The sequence below is a fragment of the Phoca vitulina genome, unplaced genomic scaffold, assembly GCF_004348235.1.
Source record: "Phoca vitulina isolate PV1807 unplaced genomic scaffold, GSC_HSeal_1.0 scaffold13, whole genome shotgun sequence".
NCBI classification, from domain to species: Eukaryota; Metazoa; Chordata; class Mammalia; order Carnivora; family Phocidae; genus Phoca; species Phoca vitulina.
The window spans coordinates 22,791,759-22,807,688 of record NW_022589716.1 but is presented as its reverse complement, the minus strand read 5'-3'; the positions used below and the strand labels follow the sequence as shown (position 1 = coordinate 22,807,688).

General features: G+C 53.7%; 1 protein-coding gene across 2 annotated transcripts in view; it reads left to right on the top strand.

The window, feature by feature from the left end:
• Nucleotides 1–15,930, top strand: part of LRIG1 (leucine rich repeats and immunoglobulin like domains 1) — a 110,653-nt gene that overhangs the window by 69,132 nt on the left and 25,591 nt on the right. For both annotated transcript variants that reach the window (XM_032411713.1, XM_032411712.1), the window contains exons 4-8: nt 4,618–4,755; nt 7,093–7,236; nt 9,031–9,174; nt 11,546–11,689; nt 14,482–14,625. In XM_032411713.1, the coding sequence (XP_032267604.1) occupies nt 4,618–4,755; nt 7,093–7,236; nt 9,031–9,174; nt 11,546–11,689; nt 14,482–14,625 (714 nt within the window). The remainder of the gene's footprint in view (nt 1–4,617; nt 4,756–7,092; nt 7,237–9,030; nt 9,175–11,545; nt 11,690–14,481; nt 14,626–15,930) is intronic.

The following is a 15,930-nucleotide window of genomic DNA, read 5'->3' as shown; positions in this document are numbered from 1 at the left end:
CTGCTGCATACAGGTGTTGAGTTATTGGTCAGCTGTTGCTAAAAAGAACTTGAACAAGGATCCAGAAGTTATAAAGATAAGCGTGGGCCTTCTTGGGAATGGGACAGTTAGTTACGTTAAAGGAGAGACCTGATGACCACCTCCACGCTGCACGCGGCATTAAAAGCATGGACAGTTTCTTGAAAGTGGACCGCCTGATGGACTCAGAGCAGCAAACACATGTTCACAGCTGTCTACTGTCAAGGGGATAGGAGGGCTTCCCCTGAATGCTGGCTGTGGGCTCTGGCCTTTATGGATGGGTGTCTGGAGGGGGTGTCTTGGACGGACCGACTTCCCCGGATGGGATAGGGCAGAGTGTGGTGGGCTGGGGCCAGGGTGAGTGCACGTAAGCCATGCTCGCTGTGGGAGTGAGGAGGGGAATGTCCTGCGGGTGGTCGGGGATCCAGCAGGTCTCTAGCTGTGGAGTCCCGCAGACGCTTTCGTCTGGGATTTGCTTTGAGGCACAGCTACCCACTTCAGCCTGGTCTTCCAGGGGCTGGGTGTGACACTCTCCAGTTGGAGCACACTTCTTTCCTGCACCAAGAGAAGACTGAGAGCTCTGAGTCAATGCTTTTTTCCTGAGAGAGGAGTCAGGCCTGCCTGCTTGCACTGAAATGTGGCCGAGGGATGGACAGGAACCAGTCATTCATTAATTTTATTCATTTATTCTTTTGCCAGAGCACCTCCCACAAACCAGATCCTGAGCCTGGCTCTGAGGATACAAATATGACTAATAAAAACAAGAACTGGTTTAATGGAGCAACCGCTTTGTGTCGGGTCCCATCACCCATGGGGCAGAGGAACTTCACACCTCGCTTTATAGATGAGGCTCCTCTTGAGGTTCACACCTGCCAGTTGCATCACTGAGATTTGAACCCCGGCCGGCAGGGCAGTGCTCCCGACATGCTCTTCTGTGCTGTGCCAGGTGTCAGCACAGGAAGAACCCTGGCCCTGGGGCGGAGTGGCCACAGTCCACAGGGCTGTCTAACATGGGGTGACTCTTGCTGTGTGTCGGGGCTGGGGTGGGTAGAGTCCACAGGTGCACAGAAGCATGCGGTCCGTTTTCCAGAGTACGGAACTTCAGGAAGAATTGGATCAGGGCTTTGGGCTAGAGTGAAGAGCAGGGAAACCAGTCCAGTGGGGAGATGGCTGTACCCCCTGGGCAGCTGGGACCAGCAGTGTTAGAGCCCCGAGGACCTGGGGAGCCACTGCAGACTACGTCTCTTGTGTTTTCTGGGCAGCCCTGCCTCAGGGCCATGGGCGCTCTTTCTTTCCCTCACGCTCTCAGACTGAACTCCTCTGCCTGCATGATTTTCTTCTGCTTAAATGCTGGCGAGTCCCAAATCTGTGAGATTCAGAAATTTAACCTGTATTCATTTCTTATGAATCATTCAGCACATATTTATTGAGCACCCGTTACATGCTTCACACTGTTCGAGTGCTTGGAGACACATTAGTGGGCAGAACAGACTGGTCTCTCCTTGAGCCACAGCCTGGTGGGAGAGAAGGTGTTAGACTAGAAATAAGTTATTACTGGATATACCCGGTGATAATTAGAGCTTTTGAGAAAAATAAAGCAGGTGAAGGAGTGGAAAGTGTGTGTGTGTGTGTGTGTGTGTGTGTGTGTGTGTGTGAAAGAGAGAGAAAGAGAGAGAGAGATGGGGAGGGGGAGCCTGTGGGTTCAGAGAAGCTGGCCAGGTGTGCTTCTATCTCTTTGAGATCTGCTTTCAGTTCTTCGGGATATACAGCCAGGAGTAGTGCAGCTGGATCGTGTGATGTTTACTTTTTTGAGGAACCACCAGACCATTTTCTTCAGCATGGCGCCGGGGTTCCCATTTCTCCACATTCTTGTCCACCCTTGTTTTGTTTTGTTTTTAACAGTAGCCATTGTATGAGTGTGAGGTTAGTGATGTTGAGCATCTTTCCTTGTACTCACTGGCCATTTGTATGTCTTCTTTGGAGAAACATCTGTTCAAGTTCTTTGCCCATTTTTTAATCGGGTTGTTTGGGGGGGTGGTTTGTTGTTGTTGAGCTTTAGGAGTTCTTTATATATTCTATTTTTTTTTTTTTTAAGATTTTATTTATTTATTTGAGAGAGAGAGAGAGCATGGGGGGGGGGAGGGTCAGAGGGAGAAGCAGACTCCTCGCAGAGCAAGGAGCCCAATGCGGGACTCGATCCCGGGACTCCAGGATCATGACCTGAGCCGAAGGCAGTCGCTTAACCAACTAAGCCACCCAGGCGCCCTGGAGTTCTTTATATATTCTAGATATTAGTCCCTTATCAGATATGTGATTTACAAATGTTTTCCGCTGTTCCTTGGGATGCCTTAACAGGATCTCTCTGGTTACTGAGTTGGGAGCAGTCCATAAGCCGACAAGGATGGAAGGCGTGGCCACTAGCCTGCTAACCGGGTTACCTCTGCAGACTAGAATCTTCAGCATCACTGTTTGATGTAGCTCCCAGCTGTCCTCTTCAGATCCCATGGGCCCCTCTCTTACTCTTCTCTTGTGTCTGTCCCTGTGTGGTGCTCTCCCTCTCCTGGACTGTGGTGACATGGAGTCCCTACTCCCCAGGTTGACCGGGGAGGCGCTCTGCCTGCCCTCCCAGCTCCCGGCCCATGTCTTCTCTGTGTCGGCCTCCTGCCCCTGGCGCTGGCCCCCACAAACTGCTCAGGGCACAGAATTCACTGTTACTGGCACGATTCGTCCCTTATGCCTCTGTCATCCTCACTCCCATGCTTGGTTATGTGTCGTCCCCAGGACTTGCCTCTTTGACCAACTGAGGAAGTCTACAGCACGTGAAAGAGCCCCATGCTCATGTCAGCGTCCTTCCTCCAGAGTGGGCCTGGCACACCCAGGGGCCCAGAACACGTTTGAGTCCATGAATAAACAAGAGACAAAGGTAGAAGATGAAAGGCAGAGACAGAGGAGACAGATGAGGTGCCATGGGAGAAGCGGTGGGTGGGGGGGGCTCGCAGCTGTCCTGTGGCCCCTTCCTCTGTGTCTGGTCCCGTTTTTCGTGACTTGGGGCCACCAGTGCTGCTTGCCTGCTTTTCTCAGATCCTCTTTTCCTGGCTCCCCGGTCGTGCATTCACAGTTCCTGGATGAGGCTCAGCACTGCGGCCTTTATTTCTTGTTCTTCTTTTCCCATACTTAACATAATAAAGGTCTTCTTTTTTCCTTTTTCTTTTGGAGTCCCAAAACTGAAGAGACCATCTTTATTAAGAACATAATAACTCAAAGGAAATCGCTTTGGGGGGGGTGGGGAGGGGATGTGAAGGGAAAAGTGGCCTTTCATTCTGGGGAGACTTCCCCGTGTGTGGAGTTGTGCCTTTGTAAATGGATTTTTGGGTTCAGGGCCTGGGAGAGTTGTGAAGAAAACAAAGGAATGGACAGACAGCCCCAGAGCTTCTGGGAAAGAGAGCCTTGTTTATGCCTGTTGGAACCGATTTGGTCAAGTGTTTGTTTAAAAGAGATGCCACTTGGTAAGCGACGCCTGGCTTGTGTTGTGTTCAAGAATGCTTTGATTGGCCGGGGACCCTGACACTGTTGACTCAGAAACTGGCCCAAGTGAGCGCCTGGAACCAGAGGCCCAGCACTGCCACCCAACAGATTCTGAAGTATCTGAATATTGGGATTAGGGCTGCTGTGGTTTGAATCTGCCTGGTGGAGCCAAACCTACAATGGGGGGGGGGCGGGTGCCCCCCAGCTTCGGTTAGCATTTGTCGTCTTTCTCCTGGTTAGTAAATACGGGTTGGTTGGTTAGGCTGGGGGCTTTCCAGAAAGATGACTACAAGTGTAACTAAGTCATGGTGGTAAAACGCCTTTCTCAGACAGGTGTTAAGCCCTCTGAACGCTTAGGTTAACGTCGGCTTTCATGTGGTTTCGGCTGGGTGATCCATGTCCCTGAAGGGCCCATCTTCCATACGAGGAAATGAGGAGCAAAGCTATGGGTGGGTGGGGGAGAGTCAGGAGGGTCCAACGATTTAATTCCAGGCAGACTGAGCACCAAGTTCTTGTTCCCCTTAGGTTGTCAGAAGTGTGTCATTAAAAAAAAAAAAAAATCCCTTGTGCCTGTCTTCACGCCTGGGAAACCATGAGGTGTGTCATGATGCATTAAGTTGGATTAGACCTGAACTCTGGGCTCTGGTGCCGGCAGTCCCATACGTGATGGGGCCGGGCTCTGTTCTGAAGGTTCTAGATGAGAACGGCAGCTGGAACTGGCAGGTTCACCGGGCACATTCTTTATGGGAACATGCACTGGTGAGTTGAGTTCTGATCTCGGTGTTCTCGCACGGCATTCATGACCCCTGCATTCTTGTCCTTGGGGAGAGCAGCCTAGGCTTTGAACTGGGGCAGACAAACTAGTGGCTGCCAGAAAATTCAATATTCTCTGTAGCACCCAGCCAGCAGGTGATAACTCTGCGGAAAGAAGAACGGGAGACCTCATGTGAAGAGCGCCACCACTTCTGAGAATTGTCTGCATCAGCTGGGGAAGGAGGTGTCTGAAAGAAACGGCGGGGAGAATGTTTCTTGGCAAAAAGACACGTTCGAGTGCCCTGCCTTTGTGTGTTTCAGGCAGCACAATAAGATCCGCAGTGTGGAGGGAAGTCAGCTGCAGACTTACCTTTCCTTGGAGGTGCTGGACCTGAGCTCGAACAACATCACGGAGATCCGGAACACCTGCTTTCCGCACGGGCTGCACCTAAAGGAGCTGTAAGTGCCCTGCGCTGCCGTCGGCCCCCGGGTGTGAACGTAGAGTGCGTGTTTCCCTCCCCACCGTGCCCGGGCTGAGTCTGGGGGGGCTGGGCATGCGCCTTCGGCTCCCCTCAGCAGGGCAGAGGGCGGGGGACCCCAGTCCACTGTCTTCTGTTGGCGCATTTGTAGAGCATTTCCTCATCGAGCAGCATTAGTTTGACTGTAGGGGTGGCCGCTGAGGCAGGGAGAGGCAAAGGATTCTCCCAGACCTGCCACTTGAGAGGGGCGGCTAGCCCTCGAGTACAGATGCAGCTTGAGGATGAGGCCTGGGTTCTTCCTCACTTCCTGGGCTGCCTGGCAGGAAAGCCAGGAGAGAAGGTTCAGGGGTACTTAGCAAACGGCCCCGCGGGGAGGCCTCCCTGCCGAGGCTTAACCCGTACGTGCGGATCTTTGTGGCACCACCTCCTGAAGCCTGGGATGGGGGTTCTTCAGGAGGCACGGACGCCCTTATGTGGGTTCCCAGGACCTCATAGATCTCTGTTGGTCTGCGTCCCCTTCACCCATCCCAACAGCCCTTCTCACACCCAATGGGTGGGAGCAGGGAGGAAGAAGAACCATTCAAACCTGTTGAGCTTACTGCTTGTTGGTAGAAAAATGTTGTTTGGGGGAAGAAACTAAAAACCCAGGCTCCAGAGACATCTTCAAATGACATATGAGTCTTCATTCCCTGCGTCATTACTGATCCTGAGTCATTTTGGGGCTCGTTCATGAGGCTAGTTTAGGGGTTGTTTTGACCCCTCTGTTCAGGGAGGCCAAGGCCTGGCACATGGATTTTCCAAGACCCCAAAGAGGGGGAGCGAATTCTTTCTTAGGTTGCATCACGACACCAGAATTGGAAACGGGAGGCCCTGGCTTTTGTTATGCCAGGGTGACAGTGCTGAGCCCCCACTCAGGGCTTTCCAGAGGTGTCCACTTGCCACCTGGCACTCCCTTGCTTGGGACAAAGAAACCAGCAAGCACTGAACTGAATGGCAGTGACCTCTCTCTGCACGAAAGCAGGAGGGACTTTCTATTTTGGCGGCTCCTGGCCCGTGTATCTCCATCACACAGACTGTTCTTTAATGTGGAGTGTTAAGAACAAACAGTCCAGGCCCGTTGGCATAGAATCCTCATGTGCCCTGTCCTGGGCCGCTGCTTGACAGGCAAAAAATGCCTCATCCCCTTCCCATCTCCGTGGAAGCAAACTCTCTCTGGTCTTTTCCCTTTTTGTTTTAGCCACAAAAAGCAGCATTGGTCCAGGGAAGGCAGAAGAAAAGAGGTAGTAGTGGTAACTTCTGATAGGAATAACATATTGTTCTTCCCTTTTCTCTCTGTTTTTTCTTCTTTCTTCTTTTTATTAGTTGATAGAATGTCCGCACAGTGGAATGCACAGATATAACGTGTATATTGCAGTACGTTTTGAGGAGAAGTGCTCTTCACACACGTAATCCTATGAGTGGACATCCCATTAAAGAATTGCTTGTTGTCCAGAGGGACCCTGTGCAGGTCTCCTTAACTAGTGTTTCTTTGATACACTTCAGATGATTGAAATGAATTGGCTTATACACATTTATAGGAGTGTGTGTGTGTGCATTTATATATCTATATATAAAAAGTTGTATAGTGAGATCCACTTTAATATTTAAGGCTGGTGGGGCGCCTGGGTGGCTCAGTCAGTTGAGCATCTGACTCTTGATCAGGTCATGACCTTCGGGTCATGGAATCAAGCCCTGAGTTGGGCTCCCTGCTCAGCAGGGAGTCTGCTGGAGATTCTGTCCCTCTGCCCCTCCCCCACCTTGTGCACTCTATCTAAAATAAATAAATAAATAAATCTTTGAATAAATAAAAATAAATAAAATTTAGGGTTGTTTCCCTAAATTAATAAATCCGTTCTGACCTTGCCTGGAGGTTGACCTTCTGATTCCTAGGGCTTTTCTCACCAACTCTGAACGCTCACTCTTGGTTCGTGGGTGTTGAGGGAATCCTGCAGGTAGCTCTGGAGATGGCCCCTCCGCACGGCCCGGCTGGACTGTGAGGGTGCTGGGGTGGAGGTCAGTGACGTTGACCCCACCCTCCAGTGGAAGGCAGCCACAGTGTGCTCTGAGCTGCAGTGAGCCTTCCATCAAGGCCTGAGGGGATGGTCTTGACACCCAAGTTTCCCGGCTCCCCCATCTAGGACTAAAGATGATAAATGTGTCATCGGAAACCCGTCCCTCTGGGTGTGTGTTAGCTTTTTCCCCCAACTCAGCCAGCGTCTGTAACAGAATGAGGAAAGCCCCCTACTGATCACTACGTTCTCTGTCCTTACCATTCCAGCAACCTGGCAAGCAACCGGATCGGCACCCTGGAGTCGGGAGCATTTGATGGTCTGTCACGGTCGCTGGTAATGCTTCGCCTGAGCAAAAACAGGATCACCCAGCTTCCTATGAAAGCATTCAAGTTACCCAGGCTGACACAACTGTGAGTATAGAAACCTGCACTTTAATTAAGGTTAGCCAAACTTTATGGAGGCCAGATTGCCCCATGGACCTCGTTCCAAGAGCGACCCCTTCCTCACCCCCCCTCAGTCAGGCTCTGCATAAACTATCATTAATGGCCCTATGGCGACACCTAATAAAAGCAAATTAGAAGCTGGGTCTGGTGCCTGTGGGCTGCCTCAGGTTGTGGAGAAATCAAGATCCACTGAGGATCTATACGCTCGTCCTCACTGGCACTTTCCAAAATGAAATGAGGAATCCTGCTGGTTAGCTGATCCTGGCTAATGCTTAGGCTGTGTGGGTTGGGGTATTTATCTTAGGGGTTTCGTGTGTGTGTGTTTTAAAGTCCTCATAAAATCTGTACTGTGGGCATTATGGTGTCCAACACTTTTTGAGCAATCTGAGAGAAAGTTAGTGTAGCCAGAGGTAGAGGTAGTGAGCAGGAGGGGGGCCATCATCTTCCTGATAAATACTACAAGGTAGTTGGTTTGGTGTTTTGTTTTGTTTTGTTTTGTTTTTTAAGAAAGGATTTATTTGTTTTGTTTTTTGATATCCAAGGCAGAGTGCACTCTTAGGATGGCACAGAGTTTGGATTTAAGAAAACCTATTTCCTGGAACCCAGTGGATCATTTGCTCCCCGGTTTTTTGTTTTCCTGTGTCCTCATTGTCTCAGAAGAGGAATATCAGGAAAATAAGCCAGTATGGGAGATTGGGTTTAAACAGAACACAATAATTGTTCAGGGCCAGGTTTGGCAGCAAGACGGGGCGCCCCGCCCCCAGCACCCTCACACTTGTGTGTCCCTCACACACACACACACACTCACACATACACTCATTCTCACACATACACACAATCACACTCACATGCTCTTACACATACACACACACTCACACATACACTCATTTACACTTCTACATACTCACATATACACACACATACTCATTCACACTCAAACACATACTCAGTGCTGTTACACACTCACACATACACATGCACACACATACACCCATGCAGAAGATCTCTGGTCTCTTCAGCTCTGGAGAAGGTCTCTTGATGCTCAGGAGGTTGTGTGTGGGGCATTGTCATGAGACACTACAGAAGTATTTGGGGAAAACCAAGGGCTTTCTGGTCAGCCCTGTATTCTCCCCTCCCCTTCCCCCAGCGTTACTAATGGACCCAGCCCCCCCAGATTCCTGAAATCTTTTGGTGCACTGAGGTTTTACCATGCTGGGGTTGGAAGCCAGCTGTGTGTGCTTCATGGTGTGTCAGCTCCCCGCCTCCCCAATGTGCACTCACTCCTCTCCATCAGTAGAGACCCCATTAATGCCTCCAGTGAAAAGTATCATTGCTTTCTGCTGTCCAGTGGTCAGGTTTTTCCTGGGTTGGGCATCTGGTGTGGATTTCTGTTGCTGAGCTAAGAGACACCTCACCTAAGACGTTCCCATCCTGAGTCACACCCACCTCCTCACTGCAGAGTCATGGATGTTTGGGGAGGAAATGGAGCGCTCAGTCATTGGGAGGCCTGGTGGGGCTGGCTTCTGGGGAAACTGCGCCCTCTTTCCTTCACAAGCCATGGCCCAGTCCGTGTCCCTGCCTGCGTGGTGGGCAGGAGCGGCTGTAAGACAGCGGGCCCCCGCGGTACATCTGGGCTTCGCTGGGACGTCCTCAGCACGATCTTCCCTGCTGGCTAAGAAACCCGGCTGGGCCTGCATGAGAACAGGTGTAGGCAGGGAACATGCAGCGAGGCCTCTGAACCCACTGTCTTCATCTCTTTAGGGACCTGACTAGGAATCGGATTCGGGTCATCGAGGGCCTGACGTTCCAGGGGCTTGACAGTTTGGAGGTGCTAAAGCTCCAGCGAAACAACATCAGCAAGCTCACGGACGGGGCCTTCTGGGGGCTGTCCAGGATACACGTGCTGTAAGTGCAGTGCTGGGTTCCGGGCGGCACCCCTGCTTGGCTCGGGCGCCCTGGCGGCCCTGCATGTGCTCCTTCCGCCCCCTGCCTTGAAGGATCGTGGAGGACTTCCGCCGGAGCTGGCCGCTGCCTTTGGGTCTCAGAAGGCTGGGCACCGCTCAATAGCTTCAGTGACTTGGCCCGATCGAAGGGTCTTTTCCTCGGGAGTCAGGAAAGTCTCTGGGGGCAGTTTCCGTGGGTCTGGTCCGGGAAGCAGCCTGGTGCAGGTGGGAGATGGAGCCCTTCTGCTCGGGCTTCTCTCCCCCCTGCCACGTCCTCAGTGAGTAGCAGGGCGCAGAGTGGGCCCCCTCCCACAGGCCGCAGGAAGTTCCCTGGCTCCCTGTTTGGGACTTGACCGTCTCTGGATGTGCAGGGGGGCTCCAGGGTCGAGTTCATCCTGGGAGATTTATTTATGTGTCGTGAGCTAAGCAGGCCCCTCGGTGCAGATGTCCCAGTTTTACAGGGGAGCACCCCCTCCCGCCAGATGTGCACGGGCACAGCACGTGCCTACAGGCCGAGTCACGTAAAGCGGCGGCAGGAGGGCATGTGGAGAAGGGCAGGAAAGGCGGTTACCAATCTTCTGTTTTTAAACATTTAAATGAGCTTGTTTTCAATGGTCAGTAACATATACTTATAACCGAGTAGAGTCAGAGAGTACAGAAACGTGGCCTTGGCCTCTCTTCCCCCATTCTCTCTTTACCCCCTTCTGCTCCCAAAGGGCAGTCTCTGGTCCTCCTTTCTTGGGTGGTCTTTCTTTTTTCTTTTTCTTTTCCATTATTTTAAGTAATCTCAACACCCACCGTGGGTCTCAAACTCACAGACCCGAGACCAAGAGTCTTAGGCTCCACCGACTGAGCCAGCCAGGCGCCCCTCCTTGTTGGTTTTCCCCCCGTCTTGGTGGGTCAACTGGAGATTTGTCGTGTCACGGTCAGTGATGTAACTTGCTCAGGAACCCCACACGTGCACACCCTCTCCGTTCCAGGCTTTACAAGTTATATCACTGTGTTCATGTCCTTTGTTATCTTTGCAATGGAAACAGAAAACAAAAACTCTGTATCCTGTCTCATCGGGTCTGCGCTGTGCTCAGTGTCAGAAGCGTCTCTGATGACCCCCTCTTCCCACCTACCCTGAAATCCACACTCGCTGTGAGGTGAGGGCATCAGCATTAGCACTGTGGTCTTGCTTCTCCCTCTTCCTGGTCCTAGGATTGGCCGCACGTCTGTTTCTATTGATTCAAAAGCACCTTTACTTGACCTCCTTAAAACTGTCGTTCTGAACTTTGAAATCCAGGTGGTTGTGCGCTGGGTGTGCTGAGAGTCAAAGAGAGTTCTCAGAAGAAAATGGAGTTAGCACATACCCTTTGGTTTTTATGTTGAGCATATTCGTACACGCTGAGGGCGATGAGTTGCCCGAGGGATTATTTATAAATGTGCTCACCTTTTGAGCAGTGGCAGAAAGTGAGAGAGATAAAAGCAAAACCTGGTTGCCCAAAGGCCTTGCATATGAACATGGGGCAACACCGGAATTAGAGGCCAGTCCACTGGGGTCGTCCTGGGCTTGGGTGTGCAGGGTCGGGAAGCAGGGTAAGAATGTCCTCACTTGAGCACCTTGGTGGGAGCAAAACCCTCTGCACCGTGCTGAAATTCTGGCATTTTCCTGTTTGCTTCTCCTAACAGCCTTGTGAAGTTGCTACCCTTGGGTCTCTCTATCTTACCCATGTTTCAGCCCCGTTCAGCCAGTAAAGCAGCAAAACTGGGATTTAAATCCAGGTCGTCTGACCCCAGAGCTAAGGCGTGTCTCTAGACACCATGGTCCTGAGCCCTGACTTGGATAGCCAGACCTGGGTTTGAATTCTGGCCCCTCACTGCTTGCAGAGCTGTGGAATGAATTTTAGACAAGTTATCTAACTTCTCCCAGCCTCCGTTTCCATATCTCTAAGAGCAGGATAAAAGGTACCCCCCACTTTCTCTTCTTTCTCTTCCTTTTACGGGCTCAGCCATTGCTGTGCTCTGTGCTCGGAAGCCCTCTGCCCAGGGTGCCTGGTTCACTTGTACTTGGCGAAACAGGTCACTTCAAGGAAGCTTCCCCGTGCCCTCTGAGCTCCCGAGTCAGCCGGATACTCACGGCCGGCTGTTGGGTTCACGGGTCCTCCCCATGTCCTTCCCTGACACACGTGAGCACGCCGCCCCCCCCCCAGCTCCAAGACCCCCCCTCCTCTCCTGCACCGTCGGCTGCTCCTCAGTGCCGACCCGTGTGGGACGCAGGGGGCTGCCTGCGTGCGGGGCGGTCGGCAAACGAGAGAGGCCGCTCTCACGCCTGTGTGCTGTCTTTGCAGGCACCTGGAGTACAACGGCCTGGTGGAGGTGAGCAGAGGCTGGCTCTACGGCCTCTCGGCCCTGCATCAGCTGCACCTGAGCAGCAACTCCATCGCTCGCATTAACCGTGAAGGCTGGAGCTTCTGCCCGAAGCTGCACGAGCTGTAAGTGTCCCGCCGCCGCTCTGGGCAGACAGACTCCTAGACACTCTGCCCGTGGGTGACCCCCCTGGAGCGGGAAGCTCTAGGCCGGATGGGGTCCGTGGCACCGCGGCCTCCGCAAGCTCAGACGGGGCAGGGCGCTCAGAGGCAGGCAGGCCTGCAGCCTGTGTCGGGGGGAAGACAGCCAGGCCCAGAGCGGGACTCAGGGCTTGCAGCAGGACGCCCTCCTGATCTGCTCTCTGCACCCCTGCTTTCAGATGAGTGGGGGCTGCAGGGGTGGCCCTAGGTCCCCGCAGGCAGCCCGTACCCCTAGGGCCTTCTTGGCCTTGGAGAGGGTTCCAGAAGGAAAGCCTACACAAGTGTTCTCCTTGCAGCTGTTTTTTTTTTTAAGATTTTTTTTAAAGACTTTATTTATTTATTTGACAGAGAGAGAGATAGCAAGAGCAGGAACACAAGCAGGGTGAGTGGGAGAGGGAGAAGCAGGCTTCCTGCCGAGCAGGAAGCCCGATGTGGGACTCGATCCCAGGACCCCGGGATCATGACCTGAGCCGAAGGCAGACGCTTAACGACTGAGCCACCCAGGCACCCATCCTTGCAGCTGTTTGGAGAGCTCTTGTACATTGATGGCTACACCCGGTGACGTGCATGTCTTTAGTGACGAGGCTTATTTGGGCTCACACACAGAAAGGACCGTGACCCTGAGCGATGGTGATGCCCTGACAGTGGGAGAACTGCATGTCCTTGGGGCGTCCACCTTCCTTCCCTTAGACACGTCGTCCAGGCCCTCGGCTCCTTCCCTGTCCCCGCCCGGCACCCCTGTGGCCGGGGGGGCGAGGTACCTGTGCTCCTCCCCGAATGATATGTGGACCCTCCTCCCTTCCAGACACCCCCAGACCGGGCTCCAGGCCGGGACTGGGGATCCCAAGACCGACAGTGACCTACCTGCTCGCAGCAGGAGGTCCTGGGCCTGGTGCGGCGTCGGTGCATCACTGGCCGTGAGAAGGGCACTGCCAGCCCCCGGGGGGGGCACGCCCGCACCCCTGTTTCTGACCCCCAAGCAGAAGGTGGGTGCTTTTGGAGGAAAAAAGTAGCCCCTCACCATGTGGGCTCCTTCCCTGTAATGCACTCCAGTTTAGTCCAGCGTGTTTGTGTAAGAGGGTCTGGGTGGGTTTTCTTCTTTTCTAGGCTTGACTGTAGAAGATTCACCCCTGAAATGAACGGCTTTTAAAAGTGACAGGCCTCTGTCTTGTCTCTCTCTTGACCTCAGTAGACAAGCAAGGCGATGTTTAAACTCAGTGTTGAGTCTTGAGGTGGTGGTTTTACCTCTTCTTCCATGTTCTCCCCACACCCAGGGCACACTGGCCTGGAGTTCATATTTCAGCGAGCCCGCGATTATCTCATGTAAAAATCCATAGCCCTGCCTCTTTCCTCTTATGTACCTTCCTTGGGTGTTGTGAGTGTGTGCGTATTAGTGTTAACCTTGCGGGTTTGGGTTTGTGGCCCTGCACGGCAGTGTGGCTGCCTGATATTCTTATGTGGTATGGATGGCTTCTGACCAGCTCTTGGCTCAGGCCGTGGCCCCCAGGGAACCCCCAGGGCTCCTGGTTGGTTGCTGTCCAGGCCTGGGAACCACGAGGAAGCAAGAGAGGCCTCCTCTGTCCCCCGTGCCCGAGCCAGACCACTCGCTGGGTGAGGAGCCGTGCTCTGCTTGGCTGGAGGCTGCAGCACCCCTGGTTTTTGAGGCGGCGGGCAGTCGTGTCCCCTATGCCCCTGTCCAGCAGGCAGAGCATTGTGAGCTGTCGTCGGTCCCCATTACCAGGGGTAGAGGTCACAGAAATGCCTCAACTGCCTATCAATTTTCCAGACGTCTAGGAACCTCAGAGGCCAAGTTAGGATCGCTTGCCAGCGTTTCCGGCCCCCCTCTAAGCTAAATGCTGTAATTGCAGGTGAGGGTGTATTTTTGATCACTTGCCAGGTCTTTCCAACTGACAGACACTGTGACTTATTTCTCCAGGAGGGAAGGAATGTTACTCCCTGCTGCCTTTAAAAACTCATTAATCTTCTCAGAATTTATTTTGCTTCTTCCTGCCCCAGCCCAAATTTCCCATTTTTGAACGACAGAGGACTCATAGGCCAAGTGGCCAGCCCAGGGCCGTGTGGTGTCCGAGGTGCGGGAGGGCGTGCTGGGAGGAAGGTTTGATTCCGATGCTCAGGATGATGTGTGATTTGGGGGCGTGTTCCCTGTCCTGCTCACAGTAGGATGCCCAGGCCGGCTGGGGTGGGGGCGCGGAGACCGGAGACTGTCGCGCCCGGGAAGGCAGGAAGTTCTGTGAGGCCAGCTCGGTCCACGCGGCGGCTAGTGGTGCCCTCTGCTGGCCGACGTCGCAGTCTGACGGGGCTCCCTTGCTCACTGTCCGTGTCCGCTGAGGTCCGGTCCAGGGTCTCAGGCCCCTGTCGTGAGGGGTCTCTGATAGCCTGAGTCAGGACCCCCCATGGACCCCGGCATGAGGGATCGGAGCCTTGAGGGTTCTCGTGTTGGATGACCTTGTGTCGTCCTCACAACCTAACATGCTCTCTGGTTGCCGTGATCTACGCAAATATTCCAGGAGCCGAACTCTGCGGGTGTGGGTCCCTGGTGGGTTTCTAGCTGCACAAACCCTGTGGCCCTTGGGATTCTGGCAAGCCTGCCAGTGTCCTGTCGTCCCACCGAGACCCTGCTGACCGCGGCTCGATGTTCAGGAGAGGGTCGGGCGTGCCCGTCTTGCACGGCAGTGACATGTGCTTTCCTTCCCCAGGGTCTTGTCCTTCAATAATCTCACCCGGCTGGACGAGGAGAGCCTGGCCGACCTGAGTAGCCTGAGCATCCTGCGCCTCAGCCACAATTCCATCAGCCACATCGCGGAAGGCGCCTTCAAGGGACTCAGAAACCTGCGTGTTCTGTACGTCATTTGCTGTGGGGTTGACAGAAGAAGGGGGTCCCTGGCTGGGAAGGCAGAACAGAGCCAGCCAGCTGCCTTGCTGAATTCCCTTCTTGTTGCTCTAGAGTCAGAATTGGGTCCAAAGCTGACCCACTATGTGCAGAGTATCACACTTGCATAGAATCAACTGAAAAACTGGTTGAGCAGAAAACTGTCTCTCAGTCCCCCCAGGGTGGTGCCGATAGGGTGACTGGCTCAGAACCTTGCCATTACCTGCGATGACCCTGGTGGGATGCTAGGGTCCCAACGCCCGGGGCAGCCTCCTGGACCGCAGCCGTGCGCTCCGTCTGTCTCTCTTGAATCTTCCCCGTGCGCCGTCAGCACACTCTGGGTCCAGGAGGCCCCATCTCGGGAGAGGCATTTAGCAAATCCTGTGTCTTTCCCTGAGCTTCAGGAGGGTCATTTAACAAAATAGAGGCAATGATGTCCAGAATTTTCTTTTAAGTTCCTTCTTAGGTGGGGTTGCCAGAAGTGGCTTCAGGATGCTTTCCTGGGAGTTAAAGTTTTTCTTTTGTTGGCTCCAGACAACTTCCAAGGCAACTCCGGGCATTCAGCCCCCAGAGAAGGGTGGCTGATTTCCACCGGACAGTCACGGTGGGATGTGAAGCCTCCTTCCCGGCGTGCTCCACTGCACAGAGGGCCTGCTCCCGTGTGACAGGGAGGGAGGCCTGTGCACTTGCACCTGGCCCAGAGGCCAGAGCCAGCTTCAGTGCCGGGCCATTGTTGGGAGTGTGAAAGGGCCCGGATGCCAGGCTAATAAAGCCAAGGTCAGCCAGCCTTTGAGCCCTTGCAAGGCCTGAATAACAAGGCCGGGAACATTCAGATTGAGCCAGAAAGAAGAGAAAAGCTTTGGCAGCCAGAGCGAGGAGCCGGGAGACAGGCACACACAACGGCAGCTCTGGGTCCCCGGCTTTCAGTCTGAAGATAATAAGGAGAAACACGCTGAAAGGAGGGGTCCCTTCCAGCAGCAGAATCTCGGCACTCTGAGCTTTCTGCTCAAAGATAAAGGTCAGAAGGAGCACTGCGCTTCTCAGGCAGAGCTCCCCTCCCTCCTGGCAGTGCTCATTCCCTGCGAAGGCTCTCACGGGGGCTGGGAGTAGCATCCCTTTCTGCATCAGAGAGGAAGGTGTAGAACCCAGAACCGTGGGGGACGCTGGAGGGGCTGCTGGTGGGGCAGAGTGGGGGCCTGCTCACCAGGTGGGAGCCTCGCCTGGCACTGGGATCTGCCCTGGAAGCTGGGGGAGGAAGCTGAGTCATCCGCCTTGT